At 45.4% G+C, this 27,535-nt stretch overlaps 1 protein-coding gene across 2 annotated transcripts in view; it reads right to left on the bottom strand.

The window, feature by feature from the left end:
* The window catches only part of LOC138491649 (uncharacterized), a 197,892-nt gene that overhangs the window by 77,226 nt on the left and 93,131 nt on the right, over positions 1 to 27,535 (bottom strand). For both annotated transcript variants that reach the window (XM_069618285.1, XM_069618284.1), the window contains 2 exons: positions 11,193 to 11,345; positions 1,711 to 1,859 (listed from right to left, as the gene is read on the bottom strand). In XM_069618285.1, the coding sequence (XP_069474386.1) occupies positions 1,711 to 1,859; positions 11,193 to 11,345 (302 nt within the window). The remainder of the gene's footprint in view (positions 1 to 1,710; positions 1,860 to 11,192; positions 11,346 to 27,535) is intronic.

Genomic DNA, 27,535 nt, shown 5'->3' on the forward strand with positions numbered 1-27,535 from the left:
TGTGTGTTTAGCAGCGAAAATGGCCACCACTGCCAACAACACTGCAAATAATGAGGGTAAGCTTACAAATATGATATTAATGGGAGAATTTAAATCAGAGATAAATGAAAATGTATTGTTCAATTAATTAGGAAGATTAACATGTATTGCGTTTTTCCGTTGTGGCAAACAACAATATTTGTTCATCTTTTTCAGTGGAATATGAAAATAAATCTGAGAATGGACATCCCGAGCAAAGCCGGGTACTTAAGCTAGTCATTCATAATATGAAGTTTGTTATTTTGCAGAATGCACTTATTTTTTTCAGATCAGCTGTATCTACTTGTATTACCAGCAAAGGTTTGTACTTTGTTCAAAGAAATGTAGATATGAAACAGTTGTATTCTCACAGGGATCGCGGCCTCTAGGAGAACGTAGCTCAGTGAATTAAGAATTTTCAAGGGATTAACCTGGAATTGATGCATCATTGAAAATCACACTATCCAATTGCAAAAAGCAAGTCTATATATTCTTGGGGGCATAATCATAATCAGTAACAATAAAAAATGAATGACATAGTCTGAGCACTGTCATTTTGACATATTACTTATCTATGGAGGAGGAGCTCACTCCCATGACAGTCTCCATGCGACATACTTTGTAATCAGATAGATTCACTGATCTCAAACCTAGTCGCAGTGAGAATCTCCTTGAATACCCCGTACCCACTGTTATAAGATTGTATTTTTTAAGGTTCACACATGGAGTTCTACACAAAAAAGGGCGAGTGGGATGATCAGCTATTTAAAACTAGCTCTTTATTTTTTCAATCTGCCGTTCATGGCTGAGGATCAAATGGCTAACAAAGCGCTTTTTGGTTTGTACCTTTTCTGGGACTCTCTGCCTTGGATTTTAAAAAAAGGAACACAAATGTCTTTGGCTGCAAAGGCTTGTCAAGACAGAGTCAGCAAATCAGTGCTACTGCACAAGAGTAAGTATTATTACCATTCTACATTTATTTACTCAGAGTAAGCTGACTTATATATGACTAAGAAAGACGCTATTAAAGAAATGAGTGAAAACATCCACCTCTAGGTAACCATAGTCTGGCAGTGTCTGCCAGTAACCAGAAGATTCCACCACTTATAGATTGCCCAGTGAATTAAGCAGATCATTGAGGCCGTGGAGATTAAACAACATCAGATGCCCCTACTCGTCAGTACAATAAATAGCAGAGAGGATTTGCAAGGGCGCTACCGTACCGTGGCGACCAATGTTCTAAATTAGACCAGTCCTTTCTGGACAGGTTTTGGGGCAGTTGGAGTTTGGGAATCCCTGGCATTCCCAAACATTTGTCAGGATTTGAGTGTAGTATAGGGACGCTGGCTACCCCAAGATGTAGGTTCAGGAGGCTCTCTCCCAAGAAGTGCAGAAACCTTCCCCCTGTGCCCAGCACCAAGTTACAGGTTGCGGAGCAAGGGGCAGGCTCTCCCGGAGATCCGCCTGTTTGCACAGTATGCAAGTGAGAGGATTATTACATATAACAATCCTTCTGTGCCTAGGTTTTCCACCTGGATGGAAGATAATGCTGACCACTCCTATTTTATGTAATGAGGCTCCAAGATCACCTATTGAGTGATGAGGCAATGAGCACACAATATCAACCACTTTCTTTGAATGGTCTTACCTTGAGGCGACAAACCCATAAATATATACATAGACTTTTCTTACTCATTATAATCCAGAACAATGGAGACCAGGTTGCTGAAATTGATGACTTTTCCAAGTCGCTCTGTAGACCAGGTATTTAGATTACAATCCAAAACTTCTAGTTTACAAAAGGGGTATGCTGTACGGCCATTCAGCTGGAGAAGGACTGCCTAAGAAAAAATACACATAACAAATATGAGTTTTTGTGTCAGTATAATTATTTAATTTAACTCAGTGCATTTTTGTGCCGGACACCTGTCTTTAATTGCAGTTGAATGAAAATAATGTGTTTGAAATGTTATCACTATATTTGCATGGGGCATTATGATATGATATGATAGGTTATTTATAATGCGCTTAATACCCAGAGGTTTCTAAGCACGGACCCGGGGATCGAACCTGTGCTGCTTCGTGTCGTTTTGCTTCCAAGGCGAGCATGTTGCCGCTAAGCGATCCTCCCAAGACAAATTATTTCTTCCACTACGTTTCTATTTGGTATACAACACAAATTAACTCCACAGTTTACGCTTTTTAAGGTCAAGATGACCCAATAGTGGCATTACATACATTAAGCCTTGACAATTTAATTGAAAATAGTGTCTTTTTCAGAAACAACAAGAGTGATGGAACTTACGATTGTAGATGATTCTGCTTGAGTTGCCCTTTTACTAAACAGAAGATTGAGTGCCAGTTTTCCCTTGCTTTAGTTAGTCCTACAGCGGTCTACTGATTTTTCTACTTCATCAAAAGCGGGCACAACTTTCTGAATTCGCTTCTTTAGTTGGGCAATGAGACTCCCACCTTCCCTTTAAATGAGTACTAAGAAACAACCTCAAAAAACCATGTGCAGCCCTGAAACCCACTCGTTTGGTAGAATCCTTAGGCTGGTTTCAGGAAGGTCCATCTTAGGGAGGAGTCGGTGTTGACAGAGGCGGCTGAACTCCCCTTTGTTTAGTAATTGGAGGATGGCTGTAGAATTCATGGCTTGCCCTACATATGCGATATCTCAGAACCTTTAAAGAAATAGACTGGACTCCAAACTGGTTGGAGGACTATCACTTTCAGGAAAAAAAACCTTACTAAAAAATTGGAGGCCTGGGTCTGGGCGGCCAACTTTGATCATTTATCTCGTTTGAAACAAGGGAGAGAAATCATCAACTTAATCTACAAATTTAAAACCCTGCAACACTATGTGAAATTGTGCTGTAGTCCTGCACTACGAAGATTTATACTATTACTAAGGATAAACAAATTACGGCTCCTAAATAATATGGGTCCGGGTTTACACATTCCTGGTATAGAAAGAACCTGCCGAATGTGCAAATTGAAGAACACTATAGAAACCCCCCAGCACGTTCTCATACACTGCTCAGTAAATGGGCCGCTTTATATGACTAGATTGCGAAAGTATGTTAACAACTTGCAAAGCATAAAGAACGATAAATTCTGGTGGTATTGTGTGAACTACGAAAACAAATCTGTCCTCGTAGCCTTATATCATGTGTGGCTAAAGGTGAGCGAAAAACTGAATGCTTAGTTCCAAAAAACAGCTTACCCAATAGTAGAGTGAGGGGAAAAACATGTATATGGTAAAGTGTAAATTAATGAATGATGCAACAATGTAATGTCTCTTTTGGTTTTAAAATGAATAATTGATATATTTAATAATGTTGATATTTAATCTTTTTTTGTAAGATGTGAAAAGTTATTTGACTGTAACACAATATATATATATATATATATTTATCAGAACCTCTAGCAATAGGAGACCTTGGTGTAATCAAGCTTACCTACTGGGAATTGTTTAGTCTTGGCAGACGTGATAGTTTTCATCTAGGACCTCATCCTATCTGACTTATAAAGAATGAAGACTATACCCTTATCAACAGATTCACCCTTGACCCATGGAGCATGTTTCTTAAAGTGAGGCATGACTATCTGCAGTTAACAGGCCATTGAGCACCCTCACAATGTTTGTGTGATAAACCTCTAGGGTGCAATTGGCTTCCTCTTTCTAATGTTTATGCATACTAGCCTTACAACTATTCTCTTAAATGCAGTGGTCCTGGAATAGCTAAATACAATATCAATTAGACACCCTATGCTCTTTTGCACAGGTGCCATATACATATTGACAGTGTTTAGTCCATTACAGTTCCTCACGCATCCATTTCACTAATAACTGACCTAGCCGAACACAGAGCCAATCACAACCCCACACACAATACCAGGTTTGGTATATGCATACATCCAATTGCTGTTTATCACCCATGTTGTGCATTTGCAAATTTTAAAAGGGTATTGGGTCTACTTATTGACTTGAACCTGCTCAACAACTGACGGTGGTCATGAAATTCTGATCCCTACCCCACTGTCATTGTCATAAGTCACATTGCCAACATGCACATCTGATCGTCAGGGCTGGGGTGCCCTAGGAGAAACAAGAGGTACAAGGTGGGGTGTGTGGTGGTCAAGGTGTGAGGAATTGTGGTGGGGCTTTAGGGGCATCCAGAGAGGGGTCCCCTCATACAATGTAAAAGACAATACACATTCAGAACATGATTTGGAATGTAATAAATATGCATTGTCATAGCAACCACCAGGGGGCATTCACTGTGCATTTTTGCATTGAATAATGCGAATGTCGAGCAGTACACAATGCAGATCGCTTGGTGTCGATCACATGGTATGTTGATCGTTTTTTGGGGGGTTTGGAGACCAAAAGACATACAACATTTTAAAGCCCATCCAATAGTCATGGACAGGATATACTTTAAAATGTACAAAGTCATTGCCTTGCACCTGCTTGGAAGGGATGTGCAATGCAGGAAAGGGTCATTCTTGACCCGTTCATTCATTTGTCTAAAATCGAAGTGCAGGGGGATGATCTGCTGCTGTCTCACTTGCATTCTAGCTCTCGAACAGGCATTACAATGCTTTTCTTCCTTGATCGTAGGCCCTTTAATATCCCGTCACTGTGAAATGCGCTCCCAGCTTCCAAGTGGGAGTTGGGAGCCTGTTATACTTCAGTGTCAGGGTTGAAGCTCCCGATACTAATGTGGGCAAGTGCCCACCCCCTGAAATGTGCATGCCACCATTGAGAACAAGATGGCCAGCACATTTGTTAAAGTGTTACAAGCAAAGGAAGGTCCTCCTCTGTGCTTTGTCTTATTGCTGCACTTTTTGAGAATTGGCCCTTTTTGGTCTTCTTTGCATTTGCCATTGAATTCTAGAATAAAATGTACCTTATATCATGTATTGTGATTCCCAACTATGGTCTTCCAGATTCCCCAGAGCTGTTGCTGTGTACCATCCGACAGGCCTCAGATCTTCATGGCCATGCTAGTAGCAGATAGTGTTTTTTTTGTTAGTAATGTTGTGTAACATAACATGACATAAATAGCTCAGGCATCTTCTGTTACAGAGCAGAGTCACTAGGGTGGAGGTTGCACTCCATTTGGTTTGATGGGAAGCATGTCAGGCACTTCAGGATGCATTACAACATACCTTTCTTGGGTGATGAGGAATATCTCCAACCTGTGTTGTTACCAACCCTTGAGCATGCCAGTATAGCACTGCCAGAGATGGCTAAAGGATTTGCATTTTAATTGTTGACATATCCTTTCTTTCTGGTGGTGGGTTTTACCCGCTGGTTTCATTGTTCAAAGGTTCCTTATTTGTAAAGTAACTGCAGCTCATGAATAAATCTTAAACTGAGAGGTTTCTCCCTTTAAATATGTCCCTGGAATGAAAAGAGCCATATATATTTCCAGAGTGTTCATTATAACATATTGCTGCTGTACAGTGTCTGTTTATATTTAGCTTCTATATATTCCCCCCAAAAACTTTGTTATCCAAGTTATTGTCAGGTACCTATGTAAAATGTTTATTTATGAAAGTTATACACTCCCAAATGTTAAAGAAATGTGAGAATGCAGAGAAATGGGAAGTGACAGAACTGATGGGATAAGAGTCTTTTATTTGCAAACAAATCTCAGGTTCAGGATTTAGGTTTGGAAAATTCCTACTGGGTGTAGGGGAATGCTAGACGAATAATTAAGAGTGCATTAGTCAAACTGTCAAGGACTGGACAACACAAAGTGGGGTTTTACATTTGGTTCCCAGCTCCTTGGATACTGATGACATAACAGAAAAGGTCTCAAACCTAATCTAAGGGATTCTTTGTCTCTCTCCCGTGTACTCCATATTCTCCAACACAAGTCCAAATGTGTTGGCCAATATACAGTTCAACCCTATTCTTAACAAGTCCTTCAGCCTCTTGGCTAACCCTATACTTCCAGAAGAAGGGTTCACAATGATTGGGCAATCAATGCCTCACAAACATATTCTATCAGTACCCAACTCTATTCTGTAAACAAATTAAACACATATGCTACCCTGCACAATCTCCTCCAGGATTCACACCTCTCCCTGGTCTCTTGGCTTGTCCCAATTCCCTTAGAGGCCTGGGTAAATGCCCCTTCCCCTGCCTTAGGTTTGGGTTGGTGGTTCTTTTTCTTCCAGTCATGGATCCACCCGTTCCTCTAAGATGGATCAAAGAGCACATATGATTTTTCTCTTCACTCAGGGACCTGATGGGAAAATAAAATAAAAGTCCTGCGTCTCTCTTTCTTTCTCTTTCTCTTTCTCTTTCTCCCTCTATGTTTCTCTCCTTCCACTGCCTTTTAGTTTGGGTTGGTGATCTTCCACCCCATCTTCAATCACACATAGAGACGTCTTCTCCTAAGGGGAGGTGCCTTCAGAGTGCTTGTAATTGACCCATTCACTGGATTCTTGGTCAGATAGTCTCTCTATTTCAGAGACAATTTTGGTTGCTTTTGGTAGGCCTATTTCCCTGGCTCTTTATCTCCTCGTCCTTTGCCATTAAGTAAGGGCTTTTCTCCCTTGCCTGCCTTTGCATCTTTATGTGGTGGCTCTTTTTTCTCTGATACAGCAAAGTTATCATCTCTGGATGGAATGTGTATTTCTTCCCTCCAAATCTGGGTCTTTCACTTTATTGATACCTCTTCTATCTCTGGGCTCTTCTCACTTTATTCAGACTTTTTTCTTTGTCAGGCAAAAAATATGATCACCCTCCTGTCAGAGGTCTTTCCTTAGGCTTCTCTTGGAAGGACCCAGTAATCATACCTTCCTCCTTTGTCCAGGTCTCTGTCGTATAACCTTGCAGTGGGCTCCATCTACTTTGCATCACTAGTCCTTGTGGTGTGCTCTCTGGCTTATATCTGCCATAGCTTCTGTTGGATAACAGCCACAGGTGTACTACCTAGGTAGCTGTCTTCCTTTTCGTACAGGGAGTGGTGAGTAGCATGTCTGCTCCCTTACTGCTTGTGTCTATTAATAACTTCGTTCCAGCTTGTGCCCCTTAATAGCTTTCTTCAGGACCTTTCATATACCTGGGCTGGTGGGGTGTATTTGTAAGCTCGGCCGGGATTGGTGTTTTCCTTTGGCAGCCCATTTCAAATCCCCCTGATAGGCCCCTTCTTAATGTATTCCTTAAATGTGTCTAAATGGTATTAATCTAAAAGACCCCCCACTGCCTCCCCCATACTCCCCGTAGCTTATTTATTACCTTAACCCCCCCCACACATACTTGCGCTGAAATGCAAAGCAAAAGGTTTTGCATTTTTGCATTCAAAATATTTGTAGGTGCGGTGATTGTATGATTCCTAAATTGTGATGGTTTTAATTTTTTGCACGCATCATTGGATGTAACATACTTGGTACTCTCTTGCAAATGATGAAACTGATTTTTACTCCATTGAAATCGCATTTACTCTCTAAGTTTAAAAATAGCCTGTAAAATACTCCCACCTCAAAATCTCATCTGGAGCACTGCTCACACCAGAACTTGGGAGACCAAGAACACCTGGTTGTAAATTTATGGAGGGCATTAAAGACCCTGGCACCCTACTCCACCATTGTCATGGAACAGTGTCATTTCACATGGTCAGTATTTTACAGATGGATGAAATGCATCCTGTCCAATTATGTTGACATCCTCAAACATGTATGGTGTCATTGGCGGGAGGGGGTGTGTTTGCCATACATTTAGCCATCAGACTCTAAGCCCTTAGTCTACCCAGAAAGAAGTTCTGACCAAGATGGGGAAGGCAATTACAGTGCAACAAAGAACTTCCAGGTTACACTTTACATAAAAAGATGATGCAAGATAGCTTTGGCAGTTCACAATGCTCTGTGTCTACCTAGCACTGTACTCACTGTCCACCGTCTGTCTTTCTTTGTTTATTCCATATTGCCTGTCATGTAGTCTCTGTTATCATCATTTGTCAGTCATTACCCAGTATTCGTCTTCAGCATTAATTACCTTGTACTTGGACGTCCTGAAACTTACCTAATCATTCTTGTTAATTGTTTGAGGATTTTTTTACTAGCCGAATAGCTTTGCCCATTGTTGGCACTGTTACATGGTTGACATTGATCGACACACAAATAGTCCGACACAAGTAAGTGATTAACAAAACCTTTATTATGCTCGGAGTACAAATTAGGGCCCAAATAATTAATAGAGGGACTTTTAACTTAACCAAAGTTGCGTGGATGGTGATTCTCCAGGTTGCGGGCAGTGCTTAATTATAACTTAAAAAGAAAGGTGCTCTTACAAAGTCAAAGAGTGTCTGAACAATACATTCTCCCAAAAACTACGAGGTATGCTTATAGTCTCAGGTTTAAAGGGTTACTGCACTCTTCTTCACTGCTTTTCTCAGGGTCTCTTCTCTTTGGTCCAGTCCATGATTTAAGGGGTTCCCAAACCCCTTTTCTATGGTCTTATCAAGGGTCTCTCTCCACTTTGTTCACAGACTCCAGTTTAAGGGGTTCCCATTGCCTTCTTCTATAGTCTTCCCGGAATCTCTCTACTCCTGGTTCTCAGTCTTGCTTTTAAGGGGTTCCTGCAAACTTCTTCTGGCTTTCATAAGCAGAAACCTCCACCGGAGTCTCAGAACTGGACGGGATCCATTGGTTGGCTCTGTTGGTGGTGTCATGGTACAGCAGGCCATTTACCAAGGCCTGGAGCCACACGCCACATCTCCCAACACTTCATTTTCTTGGTGGGCCAGTCTGTCATTTGCCCTCTGCGTCCTGCCTCCAGTATTATTTCTACAGCCCTGCCCTGGATCTTCCTCTTTCTCTCTCTTTCTTTTAAACTTCTCCTGCCCTTCCAAGACACCTCGCCACAATCTTGTTCCTCCACCCTCCTGAGGTCTACCCAATGGTGTCTTAGGATCCTCCAGATTCTTCTCTGTACTGGGCTCTACTACCTCCTCGTTCTCCTTCTGGATGTTTCTCTACTCCTCCAGCTCTCCCAATAACTCCTCTACAGGCTTATTTGTCCTTTTCCTTTATCTCTGTCTATTTTCTTTTCAACCTTTCTTGGACTGATAGCTCTCCACATCGCTCTGGGCCTTTTTCCCGAATCCCCCTGGGATTTTCTCCTTCCATCCCTCTGGGTCTATGTCCTCCCAGGCCCTCTGGGACTTTTTCTTTCCTGGCTTGCAGGTTTTCTCCCCCCAGAATTCTGGGTATTTTGCTCACAGCCCTCTGGGTTCTAACCACCCCACAGCTCCCTGGGTCATTCCCCTCCCAGTGTCCTGGATCTGTCTGCTCACAGCTATCTGGATCTTTCTCCTCCCAGCCATCTGGGTCTTTCTCCTCCCCGCCCTCTGGGCCATTTAATTTCCCAACTCAAGGGTCTGTCATCCCTCTGCCTCTGCTGCGGCCTCCTATCTCCTCCAACCTCCTATCTCTCGCTCCCTTCGGGTTTCAGGGCCTCGCCTCCGGTCTCCTCTCTCCTGTACTTGCTACACCTAGTCACATTGATCTCTCCAGCTGGCTCGGGAAGGCACTCTTCTTTCAAACTCCCACTTCATTCTGGCACAGGTCCTGCATTTTTCAATGCTTTGGCTCTGCTTTACAGCCTCTCTATTGTGTAAGAGAATGCAGGTATGTTTCTTTAAGCAACTGAGATGGGGATTGGATGACTAGACAAGCCCCTGGGGATGGTTTACAGCGCTGATGTGGGACTTAAGGTTGACTCACTCCTCCCCCTAGAGTGGTCCTCTTTCTGCCTGCCACACCCTGGCCTTGCCTTTGGGTTGCACTCCCTTAGCCTAACCGGTCTTGGCTGTATGAGAGTGGAGCACTTGGGAGGTGACTGATGCATTGCTCATATTCTACTGTTGCGATCTTGCTCTTTCCCCCCTGTGGATTTATATCTGATTTCTGTACCTGTATCAGAGGAGCCAAGTGAGCAGGTTTGGCCAGCTCCATGTAATCACTGATCCTTGATTTCCTTAAATGGCAGGAGGGTCTATGGTAGCAACGTGATGAGTCCCAGTCTCCCCACATGGTTGGTGAAGGTAGCCTGTTTAGCCTACCCCTCACAGCCCCCAGCCCAGCACCACTTGGCTTGTGGCATTACCCTGCCTCAATGGCAACCCCACCATCCAACAGCGAGGTCAGGAGGGAGACTTCATAACTACACCATTCTCTGTGGTTATTATGTTCCCTGCAGTTACTTTGTTACCTTTTTGGTTTCCTACAATTGGGTCAGGGCGGCAGAAAACACCTGGCGGCCGTATGGTCTTTCTGTAAGGAAGGACAATTTAGCTAGTGCCATGCCATTGACAATTACACTCTTCAATTGTACAACTTGATAAGAGCAGTAAGAGTCAGTATCATGATCCACACCAAGGTACAAAATGCAGGTCTGGGACAGATCAAATATCAATATTTGCCTGTTGCAATCCTTGCAGAGCTTAAAGCCAGAGGACGTAGATGGTGAAGAACACAAAGTTGGTAACAACCTAAAAGGCAAGTTCTAAAAGCAAGATCTATGATGCATTGAAAAAATATAACTGAGGTATAAGGACACTTGTGTGCCCATATATATAGCTGAGATTTCACATATAGCACCAGTGGTACTCATGGCGCCACAACAAAGCTGGTCTGTTGCTGTTACAGCATCCCCTCATGGGCGGTTAAAGATTCCCAAATCCAATCAGTGCCAGCCACAATTTTTAAAGAAAACACATTTGTGGGAGTAAGGTATGCTTTAGAAATTGATAAAAGAGAATCATTCTGAAGATTCCTCGCTAATGATGTACTGAATATAAATATGAAAATTGGTATTTCGGCAAAGGACCCTGGCTGAAGGTGGCTGTTAGCATGGATAGGTTTTTCCCATTTGGGAATTTGCTTAACCGAAAGGAGGCACAATGTGAGTGAAAGACATTGGTTGGAGCTACATCCCGCTGGAGGAAGGACCTAAAAGGTGCCTTTTAGGGACAGAAAGGATCGGTGTGCATCCAGAACACAATCCCTGTTCTTGCAAAAAGAATTCAGTTGTCCAAACAATGTCCCCCTTATGTCTGAGAGGTGCAAAAGTCTGTATGGAATTGGACTGAAATAACCAAATATTGCCAAATACTAAGAGTTTTCTAACTGGCTGATTGTCTTTTACTTACAAGGCTTGCAATGTCTTGATTCCTCAAGTGGATTCCCCAGATGAGGAGCTCTTTGCCCAACATGTAGCGCTCATCTCGAATGGTCATCAGTAATGGCTGCAGCAACACTGGAGGGGCATCTTCCAAGGTGATCTCGGGGCTGGCCAGCACAAACTTAAAAAAATAATGACATATAAGAGTTTTACAAAATCATAGGTAGAAAGCTTCATCTAAAAGATTACAAAAACATCCATGCTTGTCAGCACTTCATTAAGACTGGAGCTCTGAAATGTTCAGATAAGTTTCTTTGTGATCCAATTAACATGTATAGAAGACTCAAACCGGGGTACGATATCCAAGCACTTAGTATGAAAAGATGCACTTCTAGTTACAGCAGCTGAACAACAAAAAACAAGTCATATCCTTCAATGTATTATTTTTTAAATAGGAGTAGATGATTAATATGTTACACTTTCTGCACGTAACTAGTGTGTTTTATTTGTTGGTTTGTAATGCTTGGAATCAATTAGTAGGACACATTGTAGTAATAAAACTGCTTCCTGTTCATGGTCTTTATTTATTTCATTTATTTATTGGACATTCGTATGGCGCCTATACACAGGGGTTTCCAGGCGCCACAAGACAAGAGGGGGTTGAGGGGGGAACATGGGAAACATAAGAATACAATAACAAAGAACACATAAGCGGTTATATTGGTCTTGTGACAATCCTACCGTGCAAGTGCATGACAAAGGTGATAAGTGCAAAAGGTGATAGGTGCAAGGGGGTAGAGGGAAAAGTGTAGGAGAGGGGTGCCCCCACGGGTGGGGGTGGGCAAGTGCTGGTCAGGCCAAGGCGGCAAGTGCCAAGGGCAAGAGGGAGGAGGGTAGGAAGAGTGCAGTGGACAGAAGGGCTGGGTTGGGATAATCTGGGAAAGGGAGCCAGAGGGCAAGTGCTGGCAAAGGATGCTGGGAGAAACTGGTGAGTGGGGGGAGGGGTGGTCTGGTCCCTGGAAGACTCTGCAGGGACCAGGCCCCAGTCGCAGCAGCAGGTGGAGGGTTTAGCACGGGAGGGGGAGAGGGAAGGAAGTGGAGAAAAGGAAAGTCTTCAGATGTTTCCGGAACTTAAGAAGGTCTGGCTCAAGTCTGATGGGGGGAGGCTGTTCCAGAGGGAGGTGCCAGCCGAGGAGAAGCGTCTACCTTCTACTTTCTGCTTGGAGAAACGTTTGACCAGCAGAGAGTTGGAGCCAGAAGACCGAAGGGAATCTGGCTGGGTGGTATTTCGGAAGAGAAAGCTGTATGTAGAGATGTCCCCCAGACAGCCTTTTGGATGATGCGAAGGGTTTTGAATTTGACAAAAAAGGGATTTTGCTTTCACAGTGCGCACTAAAGTCACTGCACATTTTGCAAATGTTTAATTAAAGCAGGACAGCCTGACACTTGTTTCGAGCTGCAAGGCTCTTCCTCTGAGGCTGTATACAGCACATGCATCAATAATTCGGTGTTCACGAGGGGAGGAAATTAAATGGTCATATAGAATAAAGTGGGGCAGAACGCTGGGGAGGGAACCAACGGATAGACAGTGGGAGGACCTTTGGAAGCTGATCCCCAAGATGACCCGCTCGGCACAAACCAGGGAGATGTGGGTCAAAATTATGACACAGTGGCACTATACCCCAGAGAGGATCCACTCCATGTACCCAAACACGTCAAATCAATGCTGGAGAGGATGCGACGAAGTGGGATCATGGAGACATATTTGGTGGGACTGTGAGGGTATTAAACCCTTTTGGGAAGAAATTAGACACGAAATGGGCAAAGTTTTTCCGGATGTGGGGTTGCTAGGGGAGGAAGTCTGGCTATGTGGAATCAGAGATGATACAGCAAAGCTATACAGTAAACCACAATGGAGAGCCTTCATGGGACTTCTCATTGCGGCATGGACCACGATAGCACAGATGTGGAAGAACAAGGATACCCCACTGAAATACACATGGCTGCAAAAAGTATGGGCCCACATAACAATGGAGAAAATCACCCACAAAATCCAAGGGACCGGAGACAAATTCGGGAAGGAATGGGAAGGGACCTTGCAATACCTCCAGTCAGACTTTATGGAACAGTGGTGCCCCCATAATATCAAAGTTTCGGACATCTTCAACGCATAATTGAAACAAGGGACAATTTGAGATCATCCGATCAAAGGGGAGGGAGGGGGGAGGTTAAAGGGAATGTTAATAATGTTCAATGTTATTTCTTTGATGGCATTTATGTAAAACTAATAAATACAAGTTTAAAAAAAAATAATTCGGTGTTACAGCATAAATAATAACCAGAACAATATAATCCAACACACAAGCAGGGCACAAATGATGGGTGATTAGTCAATGGTCGGACAACAATTTGTATATATGAAACCATGAGCAGTTAGGTTAAAGATCCCCATATTGGAACAGAAATCGAAAGTTAAGCAAGACAATTCATTTGACCATTAATATATAGAGAATAACATAAGAAAAAGGATATTGTTCATGAGTTGGTTGCCATAGATTTTTCAAAATTAAGTCCGATACAATGTAACCGAAAAAGAAAGAGAAGCAAAACTAAACTAATTAGCATCGGGTCTATAGCGGTTCAGCATGTGCGCATATACTACATGCACGTAAGCCATATTAAGACTGTTATGACAAAAATAATGATTGTACGTCTAATTCCTGTCAATCATCAGAAGTGCTAGGATAGAAGATTGAGGATATGATGATCAGTTAGGATCTAGTAAGCATGGCCTAATGACAATATAGAATCTGACGGCTGAAAACAATTGTGCCACTTACCAACGTAAATTTTGTTAATATTGTCCAATTATGCGAGTCAATTGGGTGTGCTCCACTAAAAAATAATAATAAAAAGTTGGCACATAAGCAGCATTTAAAGACTGTTGCTGCCAACCTAGTATATCAACCAGTGTTATATAGTATGAAATGAAATAGACAGGTACATGTATAGATCGCTAATGCGAGAAAAGGTTCCTTTAATTAACTGTAAACTGTTCTTCATGAGTATGTTGAGCAAGCCACATGTCACTGAGGTAATCCGAAAGAGAGAGAGGAGGGGGAGACAGGTATGCTTAATTAGCCTATTTAGTTTGACAAAGATAAAGGTTACATGCACATCCACAGACCCTAATGTCCCACTAAGGGACGTGTGCAAAAGACCTGGCTTAGCAAGCATTTCTGCGCGAATGCCCCTTGGGAGCTGGCCGCGGCAGTAGATTGGTGCCTAATAAGCATTTCTGCAGAACCTAGCACACTCATCATTTTACTGGCGTGCGTCTACAGCGCGCTGCCATATTGGCAGTATAAAACCTTGATAGGCTTTGAAATCAATCGAGGAAAAAACTAAGGAATCAACAATTGCATCTTGTGACCATAAAAGATATGTATATATATATATATGTGATATGGCAACACAAATGGTCGTAGCTTCAAAGGAACACAGACAGTTCATGGTCTGTGTTAAGGCCACGTGCGACAGTGCAGTACTGACAAATAAGTCGGCTTCCAATTGTCTGAGTTTGTGTGTTGGATTATATTGCTTTTATTATTATCTATGCTGTAACACCGAATTAATGATGCATGTGTTGTATAAAGCCTCAGAGGAAGAGCCTTGCAGCTCGAAACACGTGTCAGGCTGTCCTGCTTTGATTAAACATTTGCAAAATGTGCAGTGACTTTTAGTGATTAGTGTGCACTGTGAAGGCAAAATCCCTTTTTTGTCAATATTACTCTTTATTGTGGGAACTTGACATAGCGAACCACACTTTGCTTTCACTTGCAGACTATCAACAAGTAACTTTACCGGGTTTAACGATGGTTTCTCAATTGTCTCCCTCTGCCTTCCTCTTTCTTCGGTTTAAAATTTGATCCTTGAAGTCAACGGGAGCCAGTCGAAAGATTTTAGGGCTGGAGAGATGCGGTCCCTGAGTTGGAGGCCAAGGATAAGTCTTGTAGTCCGATTCTGGAATAGGTGGAGGTGGAGAAGGGTGGAAAGAGGAAGGTTGAAGGAAGAGGCCATTGCAGTAGTCAAGCCTAGAGAGAACCAGGGCTCTGGAGACATTGAGCTTCTGGGGGAATGTGAGAAAGTGTAGAATGCCCCTGAGGAGATGAAGCTGAAAATGTGACTTCTTGGCAAGGTCCGTGCTGTGTGGAGATAAGGAGAGAGAAGAGTCAAAGATGATCACAAGATTTTTTGCCTCACAAGTGGGTGAGAGGAGGGGCCCAAGGAGTCTAGCCAGAGAGTGAGGGGAAACTAGGAGCAGGCGTCCCAATGGGAAGGATCTCTGTGTTGCTGGCGTTGAGGCAGATATCATTGGCAGAGCATCATGTCTGCATAGCAGTCAGGCAGTCAGGTGTGAGAAAGGAAGATGAGGAGAAGGAGGAGGTAGAGAAAGGCAGCTGCAAAGAGAGCTGTGTGTTGTCTGCATAACACTGGAAATGAGTAGGTGGAGATAAGGTGGGCCAGAGGGACCAGGTAGATGTTGAAGAGCCATGGCGATAGGATAGATCCCAGAGGGATGCCACAGGTAGAGAGTGAGGTGGAGGAGAGAAAAGGACCCATTTGAACTTGTGGGGGTCTGTTAGAGAGGAAAGAGGTGAGCCATGCCAGTGCCCTGTCCGTGATGCCTAGGGTGTCATGGAGACGATTTATGAGGATGGAGTGGTTGACAGTGTTAAAGGCAGAGGAAAGATCAAGGAGTATCAGAACAGAATGAGTGTTAGAGTCCAGATTGGAGAGTAGGTCTTCTCAGGTATTCAGGAGAGCAGTTTTAGTACCTCTGGCTGTGCTGAAACCGGAATGGTGGTCATGGAGGCAGCCAGCCATTTCGGTGTGGAGGGTCAGTTGGAGGATGACCAGGTTCTCCATGAGTTTACCCAAGAAAGGGGTGATAGAGATAGGTCGATAGTTAGCCAGCCAACAGGGGTCAGCAGATGGATTTTTTTTAGAAGAGTGTACACAAGAGAGTGCTTGAGGGGTTCGGGAAAGGATGTGTGGGAAAAGAGTGGTTGCAGAGGTCAGCCAAGGCAGGGGCCAGAGTGTCAATGTTGTCCCTGATGGTTCTGGAGGAGCAGGACAGCACCTGTTTAGATGAGACTTTCGTAGAGCAGCCAACTTTAGAGATCTCATCTGGTGCAATGGGAGAGAGGGAGGAGAGTATGGACGTGGGACAGGGGTGTCCGAAGAGGAGAAAGAAGGAGGGAGGTGGTGGGAGCAGATGACAGAGAGGACAGGATGTCAAGGATTTTGGAGGAAAAATGGGAGGCCAGAGCATAAGGCCTGGGAGGGAGGAGGAGAAGAGGATATTGTGGTAAGATTGGTTGAGTTCAGCTGTGTTATTTGTGACTCTAGAGATGCAAGCTTGGACATGAGCAATTTTCTTGGAACAGATGGAAAGACGGTATTGCCTTTAGAGTAGACGGTAGGCCAGTTTGTCAGGGGATGAGCTAGATGTCTGCCACTTCAGCTCTGCCATTTTGCACTTTTGTTTCAAAGCGGTTAAGTCAGAGTAATACCAAGAGTTGCATTTGGAGTCAGACTTCATGCAGATCCTCGTGACCGGGGCAATAATGTCCAGGATGTTAGTGATAGAGAGATGGAAGTTAGTTAGAACAGAGTCAGAAGGAGTGTCCAAAGAAGGGGGTTAGGAGGGATGAAGGAAGAAGCAAAGGCATCAACTAACACAAGCTTCATAGGTCGAATCACGGAGAAGGAGACTGGCAGTGTGTGGGAAGGAGATTGGGGGTAGGGGAGGTCAAGGAAAGAAGATAGGAGAGAGTGGTCAGAACAGGCAAGACGGGTAGTGAGGGGGTTGGAAAGCTGGATATCTGTCAAGTTGAGGGCATCTAGGGTGTGCCCTGCAGAGTGGGTTGGAACAGAGGGGAGGATAGTGAAGGAGAGAGTGTTACAGAGGTCACGGAAGAGAACGATGGCCACATCAGGGGAGTTGAAATGGATCTTGAAGTCCCCAAGGAAGATAATTTTGGGGGAGGAGTCAAGAAGAGAGGAGGAGACTTTGGCCTATTCAGAGAGGAAGAGGCAGGAAGGACTGGGAGGTCTGTAGATGGTAGCAAGAGTTACAGAGAGAGAAGGGGAGGCAGTCAGCCTACAGACTAGGCTTTCAAAGAGTAGGATTGAGTGGGGATGATGGAGGCAGAAACCCATTGAGCCAAGATCAGATTCACTCCACCACCAGATTGGGAGAGAGTGGGGGTGGATATGATCTTGTAGCCATCAGGAAGTAAAGTTTCAAAAGCAGTGACAGAGTTGGCCTTGAAGCATGTTTCAGTGAGGGCGAGGACGTCAAGGTCTTCAAGGAGGCGACAGATGTCAGAGGAGTGTTTAATGCAGAGCGAGAATTGAGGGTAGCTGGTGACCCCCTTTAAAAGATTTGTGAGGCAGGGTACAGGCGTGTGGCGCTACCCCTGGGGGTGAGGGAATGGATGGGATGAGGGAAGGAGGAGTGGTAGGAGAGGATGGGAAGTTGAAGAGGGAAGGAAGACGCTTGTCCAGAAGGAGAAGGTTGGGCTGAGAGACCTGGGCAATGATAGTGCCATTGTGATAGGCATTAATGGTGCATTTGGAAGATGCAAAGTGAGCCAAGAGCACTTCCAATCTAGTGCCGCATGTAATGGGTGAGGAGGAGAAAGGGAGAGGACAGAGACCATAGGGGGGTCCATAGGTTAGTTGATGGAACAGCAAAGAGGATGTCAGTGATAGTCTGTCTGGAGAAAGAATGGGGGAAAAAGGAACATGGTGGGGGCGGGCAGATGATAGTGGGCAGAGCGTCAGAGGCACTATGCAATGATAGAATCGCACCAGGTGGCCAAGCAGACAGAAAACAATAGGTGCGCTGCAAGTGCACCGATTTATAGGTCAAAGACAAGTTTGTAAACGCCTAATTTCGAATTTTGCAGAAAGCTCTCTAAAGCATACAAAACTAAATGGCTCAAAAGATGGAAAGTACACCTAAATTCCAATTTTGATAACTCGCTTCAGTTATAGGTATTGTAGGTAGGAGTACTCAAGCCTTATGTCTTAAGTAAAAATAGACAATGATAATTGCAATTTGAACAATAGGTCTTAATGCCGCCTATTACCACATGATTGTTAGCTAATGACTGCTTGCAGAAGCCATTGCTGACTGATAACTAGTTAGTCATAAGAATATATCGGTTAGCACTAAAAATGTGCAACAAGATATTTCGATATACAGTCTGTGGAGTTTTGGTTACACTTGTTGTGCTAAACCCAAAACCAAAACCATGTTAAATATCTTATTCACTGGCCTCTGGGTAATCTGTCGTTAGCCTAATTCCAAATGATGGAATAGGCTGGCGTCTGCTAAATAGAAATACACACCAGTGACATATTTCAGTCTATCCTTCCTCATGATATACAAAATAAAACCCAGCCTTTGACTAGTCCCTGCAAAATACTGCTTTTGGAATTAGAACCTGGTGTCATCGACTACTTTCTTCATGCAAAACCGAATTTTTGTGATCTTTGATAATACAATTTCTGTGATTCATGTACCCAACATGTTGCAGAACCTAATAACACAATACTAGCACTCGTAACATCACTTGAGTGTCATTGCCAAGCATCAATTTATGTAGATTAAGAAGTGAAGGCCTGTCAGTAGCCGTCAAGGTATGTGTGGCCCAGAAGCAGACAGTAAGATTGCCGGCTGTTCTTACAAAATGGTGGACGCTTGCCTGCTGTCTCGATCCCTGGATCTGAGGAGATTCCCTCTGAGGGGAAGATCCCATGGGAATTTAAAAGTAAATGTTTCAGAGGTTCTACTGATTGTTCATCGCCGATGCAGATACTCAAAAATGCAGCTTGGACATGGTAATTGGCACAATCTCTGCTTTAACCAACTCCACATACAATTCACATGCTTGGTCAGATTAATGAATGGTTAACTCGTACATATCCAATTGCCATTACACTGCTGTAATTTAATGTTTATTAACACTATGGCCTATCTAGCTGGGCATTTGCTGGGATATTTGCCATTTTTACGACCAAGGATCAAATACCAAATGTATGTGTATGTAGATATGTGATTGAGTATCACTTGTACCAGGAAGGATATTAATATCATCCAATGTCAAAAAAGGTTTAATGTCAAAAAAGGTTTAACACCAAAAAATCATGATTTTTTTTAAAAAAAAATGTAACCACAGTGTTCTACGCAAATTAAATCCAGAAGAGTAGGTGAACGAAAATGGCATCTGCCAGAGAGGGAAAGCTAAGCTTACGACAAGTGGTTCACCATAGAGGGAGAGAAACTGTCCCTGTCTATACAACGCGTGCAATACAAATTGCTGGAAAAGCTATAAAAACACAATTACAGTTGTCCATCCTAAACAAAAAGAGGTGAAGATAGCATCTCATAGCATCCTGGACATTTCAAAGGGGATTATTTATACGGAAATCAAGCCTTATTTACTCACCCACTGTGGATGCAACTTTGCTAATCTGCTTTTGAAAGAAGACAACTATGGATTTTCAGCTTGAATACCTGCCAGAATGACCTCAATGAAGGCAGATATTCAAGCAGAAAATCCATAGTTCATCTTATTTCAAAAGCAGATTGGCAAAGTTGCCTCCCCAGTGGGTGAATAAACAAGGCTTGATTTTCCTATGGTCTCCTCTGAAATGTCCAGGATGCTATGAGATGATATTTGTTTTCAGCTCTTTTTGTTGAGGATAGGCCGCTGTAACCTTGTTTTATAGCTTTTCCATCAATTTGTATTGCTCACGTTGTATAGACATGTACAGTTTGTGCCCTTTTCTGGTGGATACTGATTCTGTTAGATACTAGATTCTGCAGAGCACCACCGATGACTGAGGGTGAGCATCCCCTGACAGGGACAGAGCATGCTTCTATGTAGGGACACTGATAGTGGTACAACAGATTGAATCAAATGTAAATCATTGATACACCAGTATGTGCTCCATACCCATTTTTGTGTTAAAATCTGTTTGATATATATGGGTGGAGCACCTACCCAGAGAGGTTTTTTTCAAATTGTGTTGTTCCCTGACTGTGTAATGGTCACCATATAGGGAGCCTTTTTTTCCTGGGGTCAAAGCCTAAGGGTGTGTGTGGCCCTTGACATGAGTTATTGACATGATGCAAGTGCCTGTGTATGTGTTCCTCACAGACCCAAAGAGCTAGATTAACCCAGCCCGGTTGATGATAGCCTAAAAGATGGGGAGGTAAACGGGCCCCCAAAGCAGCTGTTATCCAAATCTGCAAGACTTGGAAAGAGAATACAGCATATGTTATTAAAAGAAGTGATATCCCACCATCTACCCTAAATATCCAAACCTACGCACCCCCGCTTCACTAACATTCCAGCACCTGAGTGCTGTCCGCAAAGTCATTGTTCCAAGGTAGAACTCATCAAGTGACCATGCGATGGAGGGGAGGAAAGCCCTAGCAGTTCTACAGAAGTTGGATAAATGATGGCAGAATACGTCCAAGAAGAGTCACATTCAAAATCCAAGGAGAAAGCAAAGTCCTCCGTAGTAAGTCCAACACTGCAGTCCAGTAGCAAGAAAGCAAAGAGGCTGACAGCGCAGAGAAAGGGGAAAGGGTGGGGAGCAAGGACAACCAAGGAGGCAGGAATTGAGCATGACAATGTTCGCGAGGATGGGCGACCATAGAAATGGAGAAGAGGAGACAGGAGATCACGGAAATAGGGAAGATGTTGAGGTGAAGGGATGCATTTGAGAATGCTGAGGGGCCCAGACAGCTACATCTGCAAAGTGTTGAGGATCACAAAAGATTAGAAAAGTGCCCCTTAAATGCAAGCTATGCGTCTCAAGCAGTTATGGTAAATGGAGTTCAGGCTATCTCTGCGATAGTATCAAATTGTAGAGTGATGTTCTGAACACTAAAAGTTCTTTATTAAACAGTGGCCCTCATTACGACCCTGGCGGAAATCAACTGACATGACCGCCATAGCGTAAATAGCGTTTCCGCCACTGCACGATGGAGGAAAGTGCGGCTAATTCTGACCCATCGGGCACGAGCATTACGCCATGGCGGAAGTGCAAAGTCCGCGATGGCGGAAATGACCCCAAAACGCCCCTTACGGCCGTCGTACGTCGCCCTAGGTGCAATTCCGCCACCCATATTAGCGGTTACCGTAATGAGCGGTCAGCGCAAAATACGGTCACCGTAAATATACGGAAACGGAAGTAAAAACATGGGGCCGGAACGGGAAACAGCACGCCGTACACCTATAAAATCAGAATCCCAACACAACCATTAAAAATCCGACCCTGAGACACATCCCAACCCGTTAGCCACCCCAGTTAAAATAATAAATATAGGAAAAGTTGCTAAAAAAGCGTGCGACTGCAAGCGGCAGGTCCACTTCTCCCACGAGGAACTCACCGTGCTCACAGAGACCCTCCAGGAGAACGCTGCCGTCGTCTTCTCGACGCAAATGACCAGGACGGCACTTGCGAACAAGAAGGCCATATGGGCGCTGGTGGCACAGCGGGTAAGTGCGGTGGGGACCGCACCCCGCAACCCACAGCAATGCAGAAAGCGATGGGACGACCTACGGATACGCGTCCGGAGCATACTCTCTGCTAACCGGAACATTGCCACAGCTACCGGGGGAGGATCGGAATCACCCATCAAGTTGACCCCCTGGGAAGAAATCTGTGCCTCCACCATTGGAATGGAGAGCATAGAGGGAGTCGGAGGGATGGAGAAAGGAGTGCAGACATCAGAAGAATCAGGTAGGTGGCCCAAATAAAACTATGCCAAATCCACAATTACCAACCATGTGCAGTACCATGTGTCCCCATAGTGCACTAGAAACACATGTCCAGGAGAACGACCACATACATTGCCATGACAGCGCCCCTTAAAAGTCAGATTAAATAAATACATTTTTAAAAATCCAAAAAACACACTCTACATGTGCAGCATGCACACCCTAACTGCAGACTGCAAAATAACTGCATCCCCAATGCACACAAAAATGAGACCACCTCCAAGGCCCTGACCCAAATCACCCCCAGGTACCACCCCAATGCATGTGATACAATTGCCATTACAATTACCACAGACCCATGAATAACGCTCGCCCTCCTTTACTCCACCACAGGGTCCGATTCCAACGACGAGCTTCAGGACACCCCTACCAGCACACCTGCAAAGAGGGCCAAGACCAACGGCCAAAGACCCTCCACCTCAGCTGCACGGATCAAGACACGGCAGCAGCACAAATCGAGTGGCAGCACACTGGAGGGGACATCAACAGGCACCCCAGCAGCCAGCATGTCCACAACAGCAGCACCACAGGTCCCCCCAATGGATGCCACAGAAGGCACTGCTTCTGGTGGCAGCAGCACCATAGGTGACACTGCTTTCATGCCAGCATGCTCCGACACAGAAAACGGTGCTGCCGATGTAGGATCCATCCATGACCTGTCCCAATCCCCCTGTATGTTTCATCCCGTACACCATGAGGACACCACGCAGGGGCACCCACAAGACGACGACTGGCCAACCCCCACAAGGCCTGTTGCAAGGCAACATGAGGCGTCCAGCCCCTCTGTGACACCACCGCAAATGGGCATGGCCCAGCAGAGGCAACAGTCCCTCGAGCAGATGATAGTGCAACAGCAGCAAATGGCCACGCTCCTCAAGGAGCATGCTGCTGAATGTGGGGGTTCTAAGGCAGCCATTGAAACATCTACTGAGACACTTAGGGCAGAAATGGAGCGTAGTACAGAGACACTAAGGGCACAAATGGAGAGAAGTACCGAGAGCCTGAGGGGACAAATGGAGAGAAGCACCGAGAGCCTGAGGGGGGAACTGCATGCGACGTCCAAAGACGTATGTGGTGAACTTGCCGCTGTGCGCCGTGTGCTCACTGAGCTCTCACAAACCCTTAGGGACATGCATGGACGTGAGCAGGCAGAGACATCATCCGTTGCAAGTTCCGTCCAGGGCAGCCCCCAACGTAGATCTGGGAGGAACCGGCGCTCCACAGGCAGGGGTGCCCCTGATACCCGGAGAGGGGGCTTGCAATAGCGTCTGCCCACTGACGATGAGCGTCATTGGACACTGGTGTTCTGGGGGGAGGTAGGAGGGTGTAGGGGGTGTGTTGGGCTTCATTGGGTGGCGGGTCGATTGGGTGTGTAATGTCATTTCACATATGCAATACAACTCTTCACAATCATCCAATGAGATGTGTGGACATTGATCTCTGTGTACGAGGCCTATCTTGGCGTACAGTCCACATTGTGCATGTTCCAGACACACACAGTGCCACAAGTCCCGTGTCCATGTAACAGCCACCAGGCGTGAGTGCTAGAAGCATGCATCTATGAGATTCTGACGTAATTCACGGGCCTCCTGTGCCTCGCGGACCCCTTGAGGTGCTGCCACATCCCCACCCTCATCATGACCATCTTCAGGTGCTAGCAGTTCTGCGTCGGGGGGCATGGCCACATTCCTACGTACGCACATGTTGTGTAGCATGACACATGCCATGACCATCTTTGCCACCTTCTCATGGCGGTACAGGAGTGCCCCGCCAGACCTGCTGAGGCAGCGGAAACGAGCCTTCAGTAGGCCGAATGCCTGTTCTATGACCACACGGGTACGTGAGTGGGCATGGTTGTAGTCCTCCTCATGCTGGTCCTGTGGGTTCCGGATTGGTGTGAGGAGCCATCTCTTCAGTGGATACCCGCAATCACCTGTATGTGGACAAGAAAGGATGTTTGTGGAATGTCATTGCTACGTACGCACCCCCCCCCAGTCCTGCCAGGTCATTCACGCATCACCTACCCCACATACTCATGCATTAAATGAGACTCACCGAGTAGCCAGGATCGGCGCCCTGCGTGTCGCTCCATGTAGCGTGGTATTCTGGAGTTCCGTAAGACCATAGAATCATGTGTTGATCCTGGAAATCGGGCAGAACAATGTGTAAAGATCCTGTTGGAGTCACACACCATTTGTACATTGATAGAATGATATTGTTTCCGGTTGCGGTACTGGGCCTCCATGGCATGTGGGACAACCAATTCCACATGGATGCAGTCGATGGCACCAATACAACCCGGTATGCCGCCAAGTGCATGGAATCCAACTTTTGTGTTTGTAAGCTCCTGCTCCGAGCGTGGTAAAGTGATGTAGTCGTCTGAGTGCTTCAGGAGGGCATCAAGCACTTGGAATAGTGTCCGTGAGAATAGGGGCTGTGAAATGCCATGCAACTGTCCGACTGTGTGCTGGTAGGTGCCTGTGGCCAGGAAGTGGAGTACAGACACCACCTTCAGTAGGGGTGGGATGGCGGTTGGGCTATCTATCATGCTGACAAGGTCAGCGTGTGTCATGTCGACAATGGCGGTTATGGTGTCCCGGTCCAAACGGTAGAGGGTGTGGATCTGCTCAGCTGTGAGGTTGAACGGATTTGCTCGGAGGCGTGGGATTGCAGGCTGCCTGCGTGGTGGTAGTGGCTGTGCTGGTGGGGCTTGCTGGCCATGCCTTGCCCTCCTCCTCCTCCTCCTGCGTCTCCTCTGTGCGGCCGGTTGTTGTAGTAGTTGGCGTTCGTCTTCTTCTTGAAGTTGGAGTACTTGCAGTGCAATCAGGTCCCCCAGGCCCAACATCGCTAGTCCTGCCGGTAGCATTCTGGAGTGGGTGTGGTTGTGGGAGGGGTTTGGGTATGCAATTTATGTGTTTTCAGGCTGTATAGCCTTCACCTGTGGTGATTCATTCCACCTGTGTCAGCTGCAATGCCTTTCGTGCGAGCACGTCCCGCACACGACGCTGCAATTCGACGCATGGCATCTTGCATTTGCATTCATGTTCTTAGTCCCGAAGGCTGTGGAATATTGGTTTATATGTTAATTCTGCTATGGTCCCATTGTTGCACATACGATATTTGCATTCGCGAGCAGACTTGTGAAGGGTCAGTGGAATGTAGTGCTCGATCAACGGTGGACCCTCATGCAGCACTGTAGCGACGTTCACCGACGGCGGGGAGTCCCATCAGTGATTGAGGGCAGTTACCATTTTCACACACAGCCGCACTACATAGATGTATTTGTGAGTCCAAGCGTTCACAGATGCCTTTTCAACGTGATGTTGCAAATTAGGAATTCGAAGGACAGCGCTTTCGGTTTTCGACTAGCGGCGTGGAGACGCCCACAGGTCTGACTGGAAATGTAACGTTCTATTGTTGAATGTCCTTGGGACAGGGCCCATGACGGGAATGCAATGATTGATATGATTTGAATGGGATGCGCTATAGCGTAGTGGACGATAAGGCAGGACGTTCCCAAATACATGTGACTTCACTACACAAGGAATCCGGGCAGGAGCACAGTGGATTTTGAAGGCTGCATTACGCACAGACTCAATGGAAATTTCGAATGTTATGTGAGTGAATATTCAGGCGTTTTCATAACGGGATGAGGGAATGATGAATGGATGCATGGGAAGATAATTTAATTGGGAGTCGGCCATGTACCTGGCTATTTGGAATGTATCCCATTACCCTGCGCTATGTGATGCAAGGCTGCCATAGTGGGTCCATCGTCTGTCTGCCCTTGTTGAACCCTCCCTGTCTCGACGCGCCTTCAATCACTTGTGTCTATGCACGTTGATGATCCCATCTGTGGATCCTGTTCTGACAGGCGCATGCACACAGACACTCGTTTGAAATAGTGTATTCACCTCGATTTGTGTCGTAATGATTCGCAAGTGATTTTTGGGTGCAATTGATCCTTATGAGTGGGCTAGCATGCATATGGTTGTAGGTTTGGTGTATTGAATGTAGTGAGTAATACATATGAAGTTCGGATGCCCATACTATATTTTTTTTCATTTGGGTGACAGGTATCTCCTCCCCTTCTGCCGCTGCCATCTGTACGCCACTCCTGCAGATGGCTTCTACAGTCGACACCTGCAGCTTCGAGTTAATCAGTGGAGCACCATTACGATCTTATGGGACGATCGCCAATGGCCCACATGCCCTTACGCAGTACTAGTGGCTAGGTGCAGCATACCTAGCTTCCAGCTGGACTAGTGCCTACTTCATGGGACGGGCCTGCGGTCCTAGGCGCTTCCATGTTGCCTTTTTGGACGTGGATGTAGCCCCTGTGTGCCATGGAGGTACAGGGCGTCACACATGGGGAAGCTGGTCATTTATTGCGGATGCAGCCCACAGTAATGCTGATCATTTGTGAGTTTATGCTCAAATGGCTGTATGGCCTTGGTGATTTTGATGTGCATTAAATTTATATTCAGATATTAACCGTGTAGCGTTATTCTTTGCTAGTAATGTGGCATATTCCGATTTGTGGCGCGATGTATTGTGAGGTGTTCTGCATTGGGTTCCGGCTTCTGGGTACAGTTGTGTGGTACGTGCTTATGCTGATGGTTGTTTTGACTACTGCCATGTGTACAGGGCTGGTGCAGTCTCCCTCAGGTTACTGCTTTGACTGTTGGTTTACACTGGTGGCAAGCGATGGGGGACTGTTGTTGTTTTGTGTCATGGAATTTTCAGTTCATTTTGATGTGCTTGCACCTTCAGATGCCTGTGCTGCATCAGTACGGCAATGGTGTGTTGCCAATTGGGGATGGCCACTCACAGGGCACTTGGGGCCCCTGCATGCATTTGTTCGTTGGCATGCATGGGTGACTTGTACATTTCACTGGTTGCATGGTGTGACTGCATTGCGCCTACGAGAAGTTGTGCAATGTGGCCAGGGAGTGGAGTACAGGCACTCAGTAGGGCCATTACGGTTGGTTCGCGATGCCGTAGTTCTCGCCATGGCGGAATGGTACTTTCCGCCATGCTTGATGGCGTTAGGTGAATGTCCGCTGGGGTCAGCATTCGCGTACCGTTGCGCCATGGCGGATATTGCGGTTTTGCACGGCGCGCGTGCGCGTACTTGGTGCAGTTAGCGTTGGCGTTCATTACGGTGTCGCTGATCGCATCGTACTTTACGGTGACGGGTCTTAATCGCAACGGGCGGTATTCGATGGCGGTATTACATTTCCGCCATCGTTTTTCGTATTCCGCTAGGGTCGTAATGAGGGCCAGTGTATTTATCTTGTTGTTTTTGGGCACTTGCACTGATATTGTTAAAGGTGCTAGTTCATGTAGCGCAACTGTCAAGTCACTATTACATTTCCCTAAAATAACAGTGGGGTCTTTCTCTACAGAATCAGTCTGCCTCGCACAATGAGAACTAAATGCAGCGGCAAGAGTTGATGGAGTGACTTCTTTCGAAGGTTAAAGGGTGCAGGGGTAAGTCTTG

Source organism: Ambystoma mexicanum, chromosome 10 (genome assembly GCF_040938575.1).
Source record: "Ambystoma mexicanum isolate Mex_15411 chromosome 10, UKY_AmexF1_1, whole genome shotgun sequence".
In the NCBI taxonomy this organism is placed as follows: Eukaryota; Metazoa; Chordata; class Amphibia; order Caudata; family Ambystomatidae; genus Ambystoma; species Ambystoma mexicanum.